General features: G+C 45.5%; 1 protein-coding gene across 2 annotated transcripts in view; it reads left to right on the forward strand.

Moving 5' to 3' along the window:
• rragd (ras-related GTP binding D) overlaps positions 1-2,977 on the forward strand; it is a 97,282-nt gene extending 94,305 nt beyond the window's left edge. The window contains exons 7-9 of one of the 2 annotated variants that reach the window (XM_083792669.1): positions 2,193-2,338; positions 2,430-2,449; positions 2,660-2,977. In XM_083792669.1, the coding sequence (XP_083648795.1) occupies positions 2,193-2,338; positions 2,430-2,444 (161 nt within the window). In that variant the 3' untranslated portion in view covers positions 2,445-2,449; positions 2,660-2,977. Of the gene's footprint in view, positions 1-2,192 lie in introns of both variants that reach the window. The other variant, XM_083792668.1, reaches the window with a different exon arrangement.
• Positions 2,978-18,003: the final 15,026 nt, after the last annotated feature.

An 18,003-nucleotide genomic window follows, 5' to 3' on the forward strand; every position in this document is an offset into this window, starting at 1 on the left:
CTTTTAACAGGATTCGAAGACAGTCATTATAGGCTACTTGCAGTTTGCGTATAAGCTCTCCTTCTTATACTTAACCCACAGTGGAGCTGTGTAGAGACTAGAGAGGGGTGCAATAAGCTCTAATGATATTATGTTTAATGTTAGGAGGGGGGGGGGGGTAGAGGGGGGGCAAAAATGAGGAATGGTAATGGTCACTGTCACTGTGCTAAGGTTTGAAACAAGCTGCCAAGCCTTGAAACAAACTGCCAAGGCTATAGCTGGCTGACGCAAGAAGGTGGCAAGAAAGTGGAGACTGCGAAGACACCTCTGTCTGTGACCAGTGCCAGTGATTTGAACCACAAGTCGGCAATAGTATAACTTCACTATAGAGCAAAATAGATTATTTCTTTTTATTTCGTTTTCGTTTTTAGCCACATTAACACAGTTGGAATGTTAAAGAATGTTTTTATTCCATCAGAAAGTCGTTTTAGTGTCATTAAGTCGTTGTAATTACGTTGTAAAAATGTCTCTATAATGAAAGACTATTTTCCGTATATTGGGGGTGTGAACATTCCTGCACGTATTTACATAGAGCTGTTTCGATTGGCCGTAGCTATGTATTGTTCTCCAGTTCTGCCCCGAAAAACACTGATGGTGATTTCTCGTCAACTTCTCGCAGCGGTATAGAACGAGAGATAAGAGTATAACAGTATACTATGCTGTATCCAAATGTTTGAATCTATTCTTTCAGAGTGAACATTTTTAAACTCAAATCTTTGCTTCGGGGGGGGGGGGGGGGGGGGGGGGGGTCACTGGAACAACATATTTTCAGATGGGGGTCGGCGACCAAATACTATATATTTTTGGGGGTCCTTGACATCAAAAAGTTTGACAACGACTGACATACTGTAGAAACATGGATTTTCCAAGAAAACTGTCAGGATTTAGAAGGCATTTGTAGAATCGTCCTCGGGTCAGAATGGGTTAACCCATTCTGACCTGAGATCAGATTCATACGAGTTTTCCACTGGACACACACTGGTCTGATTAACCCATTCTGACCTGAGATCAGATTCTAAAAATGTCAGTCGTTCTTCGATTTTTCAAAAAATAGCAGACCTACAAGCTCGTATCGCGCCACTCAGTGGCGCGATATGAGCTTGTAGATCTGCTATTTTTAAATAGCTAAAGCATAACATGATGCTGACACCAAAATGGGTGCCCGGTCAGAATGGGTTAATAAGGATAAGGCTGTTGGGTAGAATCTGGGTCCCGGGGCAGCTATCTCGATACGGTGTGGGTGAAGTCTCACCGATACAGTATGGCAACAGCGGCGGCGGTGGCTCAGGGGTAGAGTGCCTGGATGGTAACCGTAAGGTTGCCAGTTCGAACCCGGGCTCCCCCAGAGTTACTGTCGAACTGTCCTTGAGCAAGACACTGAACCCCTAATTGCTCCCGATGTGCTGGTTGGTGCCTTGCGTGGTTTCCGCTGCCATCGGTGTATGAATGTGTGTGTGAATGGGTGAATGTATAATGCACAGTCTCTGTAAAGCGCCTTGGATAAAGGCGCTATATAAATGCACCATTTACCATTTACCATTTGCAACATTTTAATCAAGAAGCTTTTTCTTCTTCTATTTCTCTCACTGATGGATTCCGTTTGTGGCGCAAAGGTCCCTGATCTATGATACATCCTGTCCCCTTTGAGCGTGTCCATATAGCCCCCAGAGGGCCACGTGAGACTCTTCTTTAGCTCCTTATCGACTACAACTTATTGTTTCATTATGTAATACGTCTTCTCCATGTGTACCTTCATATAGGCCTTTATCGACTACAACTTATTGTCTCATTATGTAATACGTCTTCTCCATGTGTACCTTCATATAGGCCTTTATCGACTACAACTTATTGTCTCATTATCCCATTCTGAACGGGAACCCATTTTGGTGTTAGCATCATGTTATGCTTTAGCTGTTGAAAAATAGCAGATCTACAAGCTCATAGCGCGCCACCGAGTGGCGCGCTACGAGCTTGTAGGTCTGCTATTTTTGAAAAAACGAAGAACGACTGACATTTTTTTAGAATCTGATCTCAGGTCAGAATGGGTTATAATCAGACCAGTGTGTGTCCAGTGGAAAACCTCGTATGAATCTGATCTCAGGTCAGAATGGGTTAAGTAATACCTCTTCTCCATGTGTGTACCTTCCATATAGGCCTCATCGACTACAACTTCCACTGTTTCAAGATAGCCATCCAGGAGGTCTTTGACGTCCGCGTGGAGGTTCAGAAGAACCGCGCCAAGCTGCTGAGCCAGAGGAGATGGAGCCGACAGGCCTCGGCCACCAACGGCGTGCCGCCCGTGGTCCCCCACTGAGGGGGACGCCACTGAGGGGTCCCCCACTGAGGGGTCCCCCACTGAGGGGGACGCCACTGAGGGGTCCCCCACTGAGGGGTCCCCCCACTGAGGGGGACGCCACTGAGGGGTCCCCCACTGAGGGGTCCCCCACTGAGGGGGACACCACTGAGGGGTCCCCCACTGAGGGGGACACCACTGAGGGGTCCCCCTCAGTGGTGTCCCCCACTGAGGGGGACACCACTGAGGGGTCCCCCACTGAGGGGGACGCCACTGAGGGGTCCCCCACTGAGGGGTCCCCCACTGAGGGGGACGCCACTGAGGGGAACGCCACGCAGCCGGGCAGCCGCCGTCGCCGCCGCTAATGAATGTATCTGAACTTTGCTTTTTTGCAATTAGGTCAAAAACCCCTGCCTTGCCTCCACTGTTACTTAATTTGCTTAAACCACTGGTTTATAGTTCAAACAAACGCAAACGCTGCCGAGGTTGGGCACAAGCAGGGCCGGATCTACCATATGGGCACTTTGGGCACGTGCCCAAAAAAAAAAAAAAAACGTTTTTATTTTTTTTATTTTTTTTAAATTCTTTTAGTTCCACAGATAATTTCCCTGCTAATCCGAATGCAATAAATGGTGTCTAAACAGATTAGTGTTTTATTGTTGGTGAGAAGGGCAGCTGAAAAGTGCAATTGTGTCTAAAGCAGCCCCAAAACGGCTACAAAACAGCAAAAATGTTGCGTGCGCGTGAAGGGGGGACTTCTAGCTTCAGTGCCCACGGGGGGGGGGGGGGGGGGGGGTGCTCAAATGACAAAATAAAGCCCCTTAGCCATGTGTAAAAAGGCAGTGGACATAACTAGGGCTGAATGGGATGGACAAATTCCAATATCGATATTGTGACAATGATACTTTTATAATTTTAGTATGTTTTCATTCACTCAAATATCCGATCATAACACACGTTCATGATGCTCATAACGTGACACACAGCGATGCTTTATGATGAGCATTATACTTGGCTATTTTTATTGTTTTGGAATGTATTAAATAGGGCTTAATTAAGTGACTAAAACACTCAGTATTTTACAGTATTACGATATCCAAACATCACTCCGGTGTGTCTCATGTCATGATTTCGATATATTGATATGAAATTATTTATATGATATTATTGCTATTGATAGTGCCGTGATTTTCTTTTCACCCTAAAACATGATCATTGATTGATTGATTGAAATATGATGTATTAACAGTTTGCAGAATATTTCAAGCACAAACTCAATACAAAGACTGTTTGTTAACTGTGAGTGGACGACCCAATTAAGAATTGCACTTGTTTACACTTCTATATAGCCAAAGAACAGAACAGGAATTCATCATAAAGGAGGTAAAAAAGGGAAAAGAAACATATACAGTGAGGGGGAAAAAGGGGTGGGGGGGGGGTGTATTATTGTTTCAAGCATGGACAGTATTTGTTAAAATGTCATTTTTATGCGGTCACTCCCACCAGTTCATTAAAGTTATATTCAGTGATTTCACTTAATTCAAATATCACTTATTTTTTTGTTTTGTTGTGATAATCCTCCCTACTATAGAGTGTGCTGACCATATAAGGAGTTCCTCCCTGTCCCCAGTTAACCCCTGGGGGTCAAAAAACCTTAGGTTTCGTTTTTGACTCTCTATCCTGATTGGACGAAAGGCTGGGTCCCACAGCCAAAAACGAAACCTACGGTTTTTTGAGTGAAATCACTGAATATACCTTTAAGTAAGTATGGTTTGCCTGGTGGGTGGTGATGGGTGGTGATCCACCTGAACTGAAGCCGCACCCACAGCTGTTGCGATAGGCTAGCAACACACACACTAAGGCCCGCCCCCGCTCGATCATGATTGGCGGAAGGCCCCTCTCTATCCTGATTGGATGAAGGCTGGGCCACCTAGCCAAAAACAAAACCTATACGGTTTTGTGACCCCCCCCCCCCCCCCCCCTTCCCCCAGGGGTTAACTGGGAACTCCTTATATGGTCAGCACACTCTATAGTAGGGAGGATTATCACAACAAAACAAGATATTTGAATTAAGTGAAATCACTGAATATACCTTTATTATTATAGATAATTTACAAACGGCACTATAATGTGTATAATGGCACTGCAGAAGTGTACCACTCCATGCCTGCTCCTGGCACACCGTCTAAGGATTTGTATTTATTTGTTTTGTGTAACTATGCCAGAGACATTTCAGATGATAATTGTGACCCCGTCTATAAAGGCAGACACCTTAGTACAGTATCTCCATGTGCTACTGTAGGCCTGCATACATTTAGTAAATGAATGCCTTACTTCATCATACAATGATTTTATTGTGACACTCTTGTATGACGAAGTAGGACATTCATTTATGAAAAACTAAAAACATAATAAGGTACATTGGTGGAAAGTAACTACATACTTACGTACTTAGTGCAATTTTGAAGTATTTGTACTTTACTATTATTTCAAATACTTTTACTTCTACTCTACTGCACTACATTTCAGAGCCACAACAATTTGCACTTTTACTCCACTATAGTTTTTTGAAAACTTTAGTTACTATAGTTACTTTGGCGATTTTAATTTCAATTGATCTTAATTTCGAGAGATCTACAAGCTCACAATGTGTCGCGATGCGACGCAGTGTGAGCTTGTAGATCGGCTATTATTTTCACAAGATTATGTATAGGCTACACATTTTGAACTTGTGAAATGGGACATTCTGCAATATGAGTACTTTTACTGTTGGTACTTAAAGTACATTTCGCTGCGTCTACATTGTACGACGTCTACATTGCAGTATTAATACTATTAACATTTGAGTACTTTTCCCACCACTGACAGCCCACTGTAAGGTTTCTCCCTGACAGCAACAATAATTATTTAACATGTTTGCTCTCTGTTTCCTCCAGGGAATGCATGAGTTGTCTGTGCGCCTTTCAACAAACATGTGCAAGGCAAGTGTGAGTGCTGTTCACAACCCTGTTAGTGCTGTTCACAACCCTGTTAGCTGCTACCATTTAATACAAACAAACATTGTATTGCTATATGAAAAGCCCTAATGCACCAAATCCACCCTCGGTTAGTGTAGGGGAGGCCTGAAGGAGTGTGAACGTGAACGGGCTGACATCCGGTCTCTACACGGGGAATTGTGCACTGATCCCCAGAGGCAGAATTCAAAGGATTTATCTGTAAAACAAAAGGAGTGCGAGAGTTTAGTCTATTTTACGCAGCATTAACCTGCCCATGAACTTTGTGTTTTTGGATCTGCGTAAATAATCCTTCCTCTTTGTCCACGACGATGTAGAGCTTTTTCACACTTAACATCAACATTTTCGAAATGGCTCCAAGTTAATTATCTTCTTTAACCCATTTTGGGGCGCGAACCCCTTTTGGTGTTAGCATTATGTCATGCTTTAGCTTTTGAAAAATAGCAGACCTTACAAGCTCGTAGCGCGCCACCGAGTGGCGCGCTACGAGCTTGTAAGGTCTGCTATTTCTTTGAAAAATCGAAGAACGACTGACATATAGAAGCATAGCTTTTTCAGAAAACTGTCATTTTCAAACACACATTTTCTTAGAATCTGATCTCAGGTCAGAATGGGTTAAGTTGCGGTGTGTGAACAGTGGCTGGCAGCATAGATAGGTGAACGTATGGATCCCAACTGTTCCCTAGCAACGCAGCTCCACTCACTGACGGGGTCTACTGGGCCTGTTATGCACAGCGTTACGGATATGGCTTTGGTCCCGTGAGTCAGAGACACACGTGCACCTCGTGCATGACAGGCTGATAAAAGCAAACCTATACTGTGCCAAATGACTACGGTGTACTATAGTTCATTTATATATCCATATTTAACATTCGTTTCAGCGTTGCTTATATAGAAGCCTTTTGAATGTAAAACTAACCCATTCTGAACGGGAACCCATTTTGGTGTTAGCGTCATGTTATGCTTTAGCTATTGAAAAATAGCAGATCTACAAGCTCATAGCGCGCCACCGAGTGGCGCGCTACGAGCTTGTAGGTCTGCTATTTTTTGAAAAAATCGAAAAAATCTGATCTCAGGTCAGAATGGGGTTAATCAGACCAGTGTGTGTCCTGTCCAGTGGAAACCTCGTATCAATCTGATCTCAGGTCAGAATGGGCTAAATACTGTATGTCATATTATGATACATGAGATCCTGTTCTGTGTAAAGATGACACATTAAAGGGAAAAGAAACATGACGTTTCTTAAGTCTTAAGGTTATCACGAGTGACTGGAACACCATTCTGGAACAAAGATATCCCCTCATTGGTGTTGTTTGGCTGACTTTGGTGGAGTGCATCTATCACGTTAGGTCCAATATCTCCCATATAGGCCTAGATCAGGGGGTGCCCACACATCTATCACGTTAGGTCCAATATCTCCCATATAGGCCTAGATCAGGGGGGGCCCACACATCTATCACGTTAGGTCCAATATCTCCCATATAGGCCTAGATCAGGGGTGCCCACACATCTATCACGTTAGGTCCAATATCTCCCATATAGGCCTAGATCAGGGGGGGCCCACACATCTATCACGTTAGGTCCAATATCTCCCATATAGGCCTAGATCAGGGGGGGGCCCACACATCTATCACGTTAGGTCCAATATCTCCCATATAGGCCTAGATCAGGGGGTGCCCACACATCTATCACGTTAGGTCCAATATCTCCCATATAGGCCTAGATCAGGGGAGCCCACACATCTATCACGTTAGGTCCAATATCTCCCATATAGGCCTAGATCAGGGGTGCCCACACATCTATCACATTAGGTCCAATATCTCCCATATAGGCCTAGATCAGGGGGTGCCCACGCATCTATCACGTTAGGTCCAATATCTCCCATATAGGCCTAGATCAGGGGGGGCCCACACATCTATCACGTTAGGTCCAATATCTCCCATATAGGCCTAGATCAGGGGGTGCCCACACATCTATCACGTTAGGTCCACTATCTCCCATATAGGCCTAGATCAGGGGGGGCCCACACATCTATCACGTTAGGTCCAATATCTCCCATATAGGCCTAGATCAGGGGGTGCCCACATATCACGTTAGGTCCAATATCTCCCATATAGGCCTAGATCAGGGGGTGCCCACACATCTATCACGTTAGGTCCAATATCTCCCATATAGGCCTAGATCAGGGGGGGCCCACACATCTATCACGTTAGGTCCAATATCTCCCATATAGGCCTAGATCAGGGGGGGCCCACATATCTATCACGTTAGGTCCAATATCTCCCATATAGGCCTAGATCAGGGGGGGCCCACACATCTATCACGTTAGGTCCAATATCTCCCATATAGGCCTAGATCAGGGGGGGCCCCACACATCTATCACGTTAGGTCCAATATCTCCCATATAGGCCTAGATCAGGGGGGGCCCACACATCTATCACGTTAGGTCCAATATCTCCCATATAGGCCTAGATCAGGGGGGGCCCACACATCTATCACGTTAGGTCCAATATCTCCCATATAGGCCTAGATCAGGGGGGGCCCACACATCTATCACGTTAGGTCCAATATCTCCCATATAGGCCTAGATCAGGGGGGGCCCACACATCTATCACGTTAGGTCCAATATCTCCCATATAGGCCTAGATCAGGGGGGGCCCACACATCTATCACGTTAGGTCCAATATCTCCCATATAGGCCTAGATCAGGGGGGGGCCCACACATCTATCACGTTAGGTCCAATATCTCCCATATAGGCCTAGATCAGGGGGGGCCCACATATCACGTTAGGTCCAATATCTCCCATATAGGCCTAGATCAGGGGTGCCCACACATCTATCACGTTAGGTCCAATATCTCCCCTATAGGCCTAGATCAGGGTGCCCACATATCTATCACGTTAGGTCCAATATCTCCCATATAGGCCTAGATCAGGGGGGGCCCACACATCTATCACGTTAGGTCCAATATCTCCCATATAGGCCTAGATCAGGGGGGGCCCACACATCTATCACGTTAGGTCCAATATCTCCCATATAGGCCTAGATCAGGGGGGGCCACACATCTATCACGTTAGGTCCAATATCTCCCATATAGGCCTAGATCAGGGGGGGCCCACACATCTATCACGTTAGGTCCAATATCTCCCATATAGGCCTAGATCAGGGGGGGCCCACACATCTATCACGTTAGGTCCAATATCTCCCATATAGGCCTAGATCAGGGGGGGCCCACACATCCATCACGTTAGGTCCAATATCTCCCATATAGGCCTAGATCAGGGGGGCCCACACATCTATCACGTTAGGTCCAATATCTCCCATATAGGCCTAGATCAGGGGGTGCCCACACATCTATCACGTTAGGTCCAATATCTCCCATATAGGCCTAGATCAGGGGGGGCCCACACATCTATCACGTTAGGTCCAATATCTCCCATATAGGCCTAGATCAGGGGGGGCCCACTATCACGTTAGGTCCAATATCTCCCATATAGGCCTAGATCAGGGGAGCCCACACATCCATCACGTTAGGTCCAATATCTCCCATATAGGCCTAGATCAGGGGGGGCCCACACATCTATCACGTTAGGTCCAATATCTCCCATATAGGCCTAGATCAGGGGGGGCCCACACATCTATCACGTTAGGTCCAATATCTCCCCTATAGGCCTAGATCAGGGGGGGCCCACACATCTATCACGTTAGGTCCAATATCTCCATATAGGCCTAGATCAGGCGTGCCCACATATCACGTTAGGTCCAATATCTCCCATATAGGCCTAGATCAGGGGTGCCCACATATCACGTTAGGTCCAATATCTCCCATATAGGCCTAGATCAGGGGGGGCCCACACATCTATCACGTTAGGTCCAATATCTCCCATATAGGCCTAGATCAGGGGTGCCCACACATCTATCACGTTAGGTCCAATATCTCCCATATAGGCCTAGATCAGGGGTGCCCACACATCTATCACGTTAGGTCCAATATCTCCCATATAGGCCTAGATCAGGGGGGGCCCACACATCCATCACGTTAGGTCCAATATCTCCCATATAGGCCTAGATCAGGGGGGGCCCACACATCTATCACGTTAGGTCCAATATCTCCCATATAGGCCTAGATCAGGGGGTGCCCACACATCTATCACGTTAGGTCCAATATCTCCCATATAGGCCTAGATCAGGGGGGGCCCACACATCTATCACGTTAGGTCCAATATCTCCCATATAGGCCTAGATCAGGGGGGGCCCACATATCACGTTAGGTCCAATATCTCCCATATAGGCCTAGATCAGGGGAGCCCACACATCCATCACGTTAGGTCCAATATCTCCCATATAGGCCTAGATCAGGGGGGGCCCACACATCTATCACGTTAGGTCCAATATCTCCCATATAGGCCTAGATCAGGGGGGGCCCACACATCTATCACGTTAGGTCCAATATCTCCCCTATAGGCCTAGATCAGGGGGGGCCCACACATCTATCACGTTAGGTCCAATATCTCCCATATAGGCCTAGATCAGGCGTGCCCACATATCACGTTAGGTCCAATATCTCCCATATAGGCCTAGATCAGGGGTGCCCACATATCACGTTAGGTCCAATATCTCCCATATAGGCCTAGATCAGGGGGGGCCCACACATCTATCACGTTAGGTCCAATATCTCCCATATAGGCCTAGATCAGGGGTGCCCACACATCTATCACGTTAGGTCCAATATCTCCCATATAGGCCTAGATCAGGGGGGGCCCACACATCTATCACGTTAGGTCCAATATCTCCCATATAGGCCTAGATCAGGGGGGGCCCACACATCTATCACGTTAGGTCCAATATCTCCCATATAGGCCTAGATCAGGGGTGCCCACACATCTATCACGTTAGGTCCAATATCTCCCATATAGGCCTAGATCAGGGGGGGCCCACACATCTATCACGTTAGGTCCAATATCTCCCATATAGGCCTAGATCAGGGGGAGCCCACACATCTATCACGTTAGGTCCAATATCTCCCATATAGGCCTAGATCAGGGGGAGCCCACACATCTATCACGTTAGGTCCAATATCTCCCATATAGGCCTAGATCAGGGGGGGCCCACATATCTATCACGTTAGGTCCAATATCTCCCATATAGGCCTAGATCAGGGGGGGCCCACATATCTATCACGTTAGGTCCAATATCTCCCATATAGGCCTAGATCAGGGGGGGCCCACACATCTATCACGTTAGGTCCAATATCTCCCATATAGGCCTAGATCAGGGGGGGCCCACACATCTATCACGTTAGGTCCAATATCTCCCATATAGGCCTAGATCAGGGGGGGCCCACACATCTATCACGTTAGGTCCAATATCTCCCATATAGGCCTAGATCAGGGGGGGCCCACACATCTATCACGTTAGGTCCAATATCTCCCATATAGGCCTAGATCAGGGGGTGCCCACATATCTATCACGTTAGGTCCAATATCTCCCATATAGGCCTAGATCAGGGGGTGCCCACACATCCATCACGTTAGGTCCAATATCTCCCATATAGGCCTAGATCAGGGGGGGCCCACACATCTATCACGTTAGGTCCAATATCTCCCATATAGGCCTAGATCAGGGGGGGCCCACACATCTATCACGTTAGGTCCAATATCTCCCATATAGGCCTAGATCAGGGGTGCCCACACATCTATCACGTTAGGTCCAATATCTCCCATATAGGCCTAGATCAGGGGGGGCCCACACATCTATCACGTTAGGTCCAATATCTCCCATATAGGCCTAGATCAGGGGGTGCCCACATATCACGTTAGGTCCAATATCTCCCATATAGGCCTAGATCAGGGGGGGCCCACACATCCATCACGTTAGGTCCAATATCTCCCATATAGGCCTAGATCAGGGGGGGCCCACACATCCATCACGTTGGGTCCAATATCTCCCATATAGGCCTAGATCAGGGGGGGCCCACACATCTATCACGTTAGGTCCAATATCTCCCATATAGGCCTAGATCAGGGGGGGCCCACACATCTATCACGTTAGGTCCAATATCTCCCATATAGGCCTAGATCAGGGGGTGCCCACATATCTATCACGTTAGGTCCAATATCTCCCATATAGGCCTAGATCAGGGGTGCCCACATATCTATCACGTTAGGTCCAATATCTCCCATATAGGCCTAGATCAGGCGTGCCCACACATCTATCACGTTAGGTCCAATATCTCCCATATAGGCCTAGATCAGGGGTGCCCACACATGTTTGACTTTGTAGAGCTACTTTCAAAATGACCAGCAAAAAAAAGAATATTATTCCATTGCTGAAAATAGTTTAAACTTTACCTGAGGGGGGGGGGGCGTTACATTATAAGACAAACACACATGAAATGGGAAATGGAATTGGTATAGGGTTATTTTAACTTTATAGTGACGCTTACATGTTCGTAACACTCTTGAAAAAGTATATTGCTTTGTGGGTTTGATGTCAAACAAGGCGCCTTAATTAAAGTGGCAGATAACTTTTTTAATACCGGTATATGAAGTATAATTTCTACTTCAAGTACACTAACTAAACTGGACTAAAATAGTGACAAAAAGAGGACGAAGAGTATTCGGCATCAAAGCCTCAGACGATCAGATGATGAAGAAACACGCAGGCAGATCGGGTGAAACTGAAGATCCATGGATTGTATTTATTGCAGAGTCAGACCAAGAACACAGCAGAGAGCTTCCCCGTGGCCATGCTGGCCCACGGGAGCACACAACAGACTGACCACCTCTCGGGCGTCAGCCTGCTCAAGCCTTCCTAACATTGCAAAAACAGACATTATAATGCGTCTAACATCAAACATTGGTGTCTCTGGGAGGGGTTTGAAACTTTTACATACAAATGGCATTGAGATGCATATAGAGTGACGTCTGAGATTTATTCAATTGACCTCTTGGTTGAAACAATAGCATGCTAATTCCTATCACACCCAGGACCAGCCGAGCCAGGCTACTTACTATCTATGCATGATGGCTTCAGCTAGACTTATACAGACTCCAACATTGACTTAGCACGGTGTGTCATTTGGTTATAGAATGATTATTATTTGTCCAGATACGACATAATTATATTAACAGTTTGACTGCGGAAAACGATTTACCAGACTTTTAATCAACCCCCCTTCACTGCCGAGATTGTTGTATTACCTTTAGAGCATACGCTGAATTATTTGGGCTTTTAATCCGCGAAAATCCCGCAAAAAAAGCTCCCCTGGTTTGTTATGATCCGAGTGTAGCATCCACCATCTTGGTGCACCCGGAAGACGCACACAAGACTGGTCTCAATGAGGCGTTGCACCCCATTCGTTTACATTGGCCTCAATTTCCCAGAAGCCCTAGCAGCCCACAGCATGTGACGATTTCCGGTTGCTTTATCACAACAGATGCACCTACTTACGGATTAAACACATAAAACAAAACTCGCGTATGTCCGATATGGCAGCGACATTAACCTGGAGTAATCCATTCAATATATATATATATATTTTTTTTCATTTGTGATCACGATCTACCTTTTGGCCTATAGGTACTCCCCTGGCTTGTGCTCCGACTCATCCCTTATGCATTTAAAGCGTTTTAGGCATTTTTGACTATTTTGAAAAACATTCTAAAATAGTTCAAATAGCCGATCTACTATCTATCTAGTAATCCTGGTCACTAAACTGCCTCCCCCTGGCCAGCCGGGGCGCCTGATGGAGGGGAAAGGAACTGGTTCCACGCGCTACGTCCAACCAGGGAAACTCCCCCCTGTCAGGTGTAAAGGAGCAACTTGGACACTCAGGCATGAAGGAAGCATGAGTTCAAGACCGTTGCTCTCCCCTTGTCCCCCATATATGGGGACTGGTTGGCGGAGGGTGTGTAGAGCCCAGGATCACATTAGATGATTGACACAGGGGTGAAAAATGGGTTACAAAATCGTGGGATAAAGAATATAAAAATAAAAATAAAGACGATCTACAGGCTCAAAGAGGGGTCGATGTAGATCGCCTATTTTGCAAGATATAGCCGATCGATGGCCGTGTTCAATGGAGTTGAGATCATGGTGCCTGACCTGTGACAGTCCCAACCTCATGATCCATTATGATGTTTGTCATACTCGTCAAACCCTGCAGTGACACCTGGTGCCCTGTGGAGGGAGCTGTTGTCATCCTGGAAGAGACCACTCCCATCAGGGGAGAACCCTTTCATCATCGGATAAAGACAAGACCGCACCAATGCAACTATAGGTGCAACTCCTTGCAACATGTGTGGACTGGGCCTTAACCGATTCTGACCTGAGATCAGATTCATACGAGGTTTCCACTGGACTCACACTGGTCTGATTATAACCCATTCTGACCTGAGATCAGATTCATACGAGGTTTCCACTGGACACACACACTGGTCTGATTATAACCCATTCTGACCTGAGATCAGATTCTAAAAAAAAAGTCAGTCGTTCTTCGATTTTTCAAAAATAGCAGACCTACAAGCTCGTAGCGCGCCACTCGGTGGCGCGCTATGAGCTTGTAGATCTGCTATTTTTCAATAGCTAAAGCATAACATGATGCTGACACCAAAATGGGTTCCCGTTCAGAATGGGTGCAAACTGGTCTGTTGCAAGGACAAGGAAGGAGTTGCAACTAGTTGCATTGATGCGGTCTGGCCTTTAGGCCTCACTCACACCTTCGCAACAGACTGATGTATGCTTGTTGTGTACAAAGGGTGTGATACATCTTGCCCCCAATGCATTTCCAATGGGAGTCACATTATGCTTTGACACAACATTTGTGTTGTATGAGGGGGAGGGGGGCAGTCGAAACACAGCCGAAAGCCATACAACAGCTTGTAGTCACGTCCATTGAAAATGCATTGGGGCGGCCATGACACTTACATCTTGCTTACATCTAGCATGCATCAATGTTGTATGCTAGATGGAAAGGTGTGAGTGAGGCCAAGGAGTTGATGCGGTCTGGCCTTTAGAATGATGTATTGATTTGGGCCAACCCTTATTCCCTCTAGAGCATACATGGGGCAACTGGCGGCCCGGGGGCCACATGTGGCCCCCAACCTTAACCACAGGTTAATATCCCAATACTGATATATTATTGGTTTCAGCTGTTACAATTCCAAAGATACGAACATGATCCACTTTAAAACAGTTTACCTGCCAGGAATGGTTTACTCCAGGTTACTGTCGCTGCGATATACGACATACCCGCCTTTTGTTTTATGTGTTTAATACGCCGTATTGTAATAATTAAAAAGAAACTCCGTCTTTGCTGCGGAGCTATGGAGACGAGAAGGTTTCGTTTTGATGACGAAACCAGGAAATCAACACATGCTGTGGGCTGCTAGGGCTTCTGGGAAATTGAGGCCAATGCAAATGAACGGGGTACAACGCCTCATGGAGGAGGGTCTTGTGGGGCCGTCTTGCGTCGTACCAAGATGGCGGGTGGTGCGATCGTTCATAACAAGCGGAGCAACCTTTTTTCGCGGGATTTTCACGGATCAAAAGCCCAAATAATTCAGCGTATGCTCTAATACAACAATCTCGGCAGTGAAGGGGGGTTGATTAAAATGCGGGTTACACGTTTAAAACAGTCAAACTGTTAATAACTGTCTATATTAGTAGCTTAATGACTAGGCCTACTATTAAAATGTTAGTTAGTTTTCTTTTATGTTCAATGTTTTTGCATTTAAGTTCATAAAGTTAACATATTAAAGTATAATATAACTAGCCAAAAATAGCAAAAAAAAATATTCAGGATTTCAATTTCAAAATATAGAAAGAAATTGCTGATCTAGGAAGCTCAAAACTGAGCTTGTAGATCGGCTATTTCTTGCTACGACAGTATTATCCCATTCTGAACGGGAACCCATTTTGGTGTCAGCATCATGTTATGCTTTAGCTATTGAAAAATAGCAGATCTACAAGCTCATAGCGCGCCACCGAGTGGCGCGCTACGAGCTTGTAGGTCTGCTATTTTTGAAAAATCGAAGAACGACCGACATTTTTAGAATCGGATCTCAGGTCAGAATGGGTTAATCAGACCAGTGTGTGTCCAGTGGAAACCTCATATGAATCTGATCTCAGGTCAGAATGGGTTATTCAATGTGGCCCCTCTGGAGTGCGTGCATGTTGAAATATAGTGGCCCTCTTCATCATCAAAGTTTCCCACCAGTGTTGTTTTTGGCAGCAAATCTCTATTTTAGTTTTAGTCATTGTCTCTTGAATAGTTTTCACTTAGTTTTAGTCACATTTTAGTCACCTGGAATGTTCTAGTGTTTAGTCTAGTTTTAGTCGACTAAATGTCATACGATTTTAGTCGACTAAATCTACAGTTCATTTAGTCGACTAAAATGTGTTTTGACAGGCCTTGATGTCGTTGTAATGACATATTTTACACTTTGGTTGCATGCTGAAAATAGCAGATCTACAATCTCACAACGCGTCACAGCGCTACGCGTTGTGAGATTGTAGATCTGCTATTTTCAGCATGCAACCCAGCATAAAACTGGATCTCTTGTTCACTAGTCCCTTCCTAACATTTTAGTCTAGTTTTTATTTGTTGACAAAATTGTCAGTATATTTAGTCTTAGTTTTAGTCATCATAGATTCGTTTTTATTTAGTTTTAGTCAGCGAAGAATGGTCGACGAACATTTTTCGTCTTAGTTTTAGTCGACGAAAACAACACTGCTACAGTGAACGCAATTCCTTCAACCTCCACTGGGATGGTCTCTGTAATGAGCTATGAGGGCTTTACTCCCTATTATAATGTCCCTCTCTAGGTGGCGCTGCTGAGCAGTCTCAGCCTGCACAGCACCGCGGACATGCTCAGTCAGATGACTGATGCGCCACAGTGTCACACTCATCCAAAGTGACCTTGTTTCAACCCTCATGTCTGACCCTATTCACTGATGTCTTTCCCACAGACAGACTGAAACCCAGTCTGTTTATTAAAATGTGGCCTTTAGCCTTTTGCTGAAGTGACACGGAACGTCTCAGAAGAGTCGGACTGTTTTGAGTTGTTTCTCTGTCAGCAGTACAAATAACCCATTCTCAAGGTCAAGGTCAAGGTAAACTTTATTGTCCACAAGGGAAATTTGTCTTGGGCTTTCACCCCAGCTACAGCCACACATAAAACATCACCCCAGCTACAGCCACACATAAAACATCACCCCAGCTACAGCCACACATAAAACATCACCCCAGCTACAGCCACACATAAAACATCACCCCAGCTACAGCCACACATAAAACATCAATGACAACAAAAATACATTACAGAGGAAGACACAACATTACACCATTGCACACATGATGTGGATAATCAGGCCTCACGTAGTTACCGCTGTTTCAGAGCCTCGTTCAGCATCTTAGTTGATGCTGATACAAACGATTTTTTAAATCTAATGTACTTCCACTTTGGTTCTTTGTATCTTCTCCCAGAGGGCAGAAGTACAAACTCGCCATTTAAAACATGGGTAACATCACTGACAATCTTTTGAGCCTGTTTTAATGTAGCCTGCTCATAAATAGACTGAAGAGAGGGGTGTTGTCTTACCCCTATGATCTTCTCTGCAGTCTGCACCAATCTGAACAATTTGGACCTCAGTTGCACTGAGAGGTTACCGAACCAAACTGTGATGCCAAACCTGACCAGGCTTTCCGACCTGAGATCAGATTCATACGAGGTTTCCACCGGACACACACTGGTCTGATTAACCCATTCTGACCTGAGTGAGATCAGATTCTAAAAAATGTCAGTCGTTCTTAGATTTTTCCAAAAATAGCAGACCTACAAGCTCGTAGCGCGCCACTCGGTGGCGCGCTACGAGCTTGTAGATCTGCTATTTTTCAATAGCTAAAGCACGACATGATGCCAACACCAAAATGGGTTCCCGTTCAGAATGGGATAAAATGTGGCCTTTAGCCTTTTGCTGAAGTGACACGGACGTCTCAGAAGACTCTGACTGTTTTGTACATGAGTTGTTTCTCTGTCAGCAGTACAAATAAACTCCCCTGCACTCTATAGACTGGTTCACCTCATTGTACATTCGACATTGTCTGGTCTGCTGAAAAGGCGTTCGTTCTGCTTATTTATTTATGTTAATCATAAATAAATGTTTGTTTTAGGCCTACATGGTTGTCCTCTGTTGTCCACTCTTCTCCCTTCTGGCTCCAAAACTATGGAATGAACTTCCCATCACAGTCAGAACTGCAGCCTCACTCCCCAATCTAAACTATGGAATGAACTTCCCATCACAGTCAGAACTGCAGCCTCACTCCCAATCTAAACTATGGAATGAACTTCCCATCGCAGTCAGAACGGCAGCCTCACTCCCCAATCTAAACTATGGAATGAACTTCCCATCGCAGTCAGAACTGCAGCCTCACTCCCAATCTAAACTATGGAATGAACTTCCCATCGCAGTCAGAACTGCAGCCTCACTCCCAATCTAAACTATGGAATGAACTTCCCATCGCAGTCAGAACTGCAGCCTCACTCCCAATCTAAACTATGGAATGCACTTCCCATCGCAGTCAGAACTGCAGCCTCACTCCCCAATCTAAACTATGGAATGAACTTCCCATCACAGTCAGAACTGCAGCCTCAC

Source organism: Protomyctophum parallelum (genome assembly GCF_964188405.1).
Source record: "Protomyctophum parallelum genome assembly, chromosome: 20".
NCBI classification, from domain to species: domain Eukaryota; kingdom Metazoa; phylum Chordata; class Actinopteri; order Myctophiformes; family Myctophidae; genus Protomyctophum; species Protomyctophum parallelum.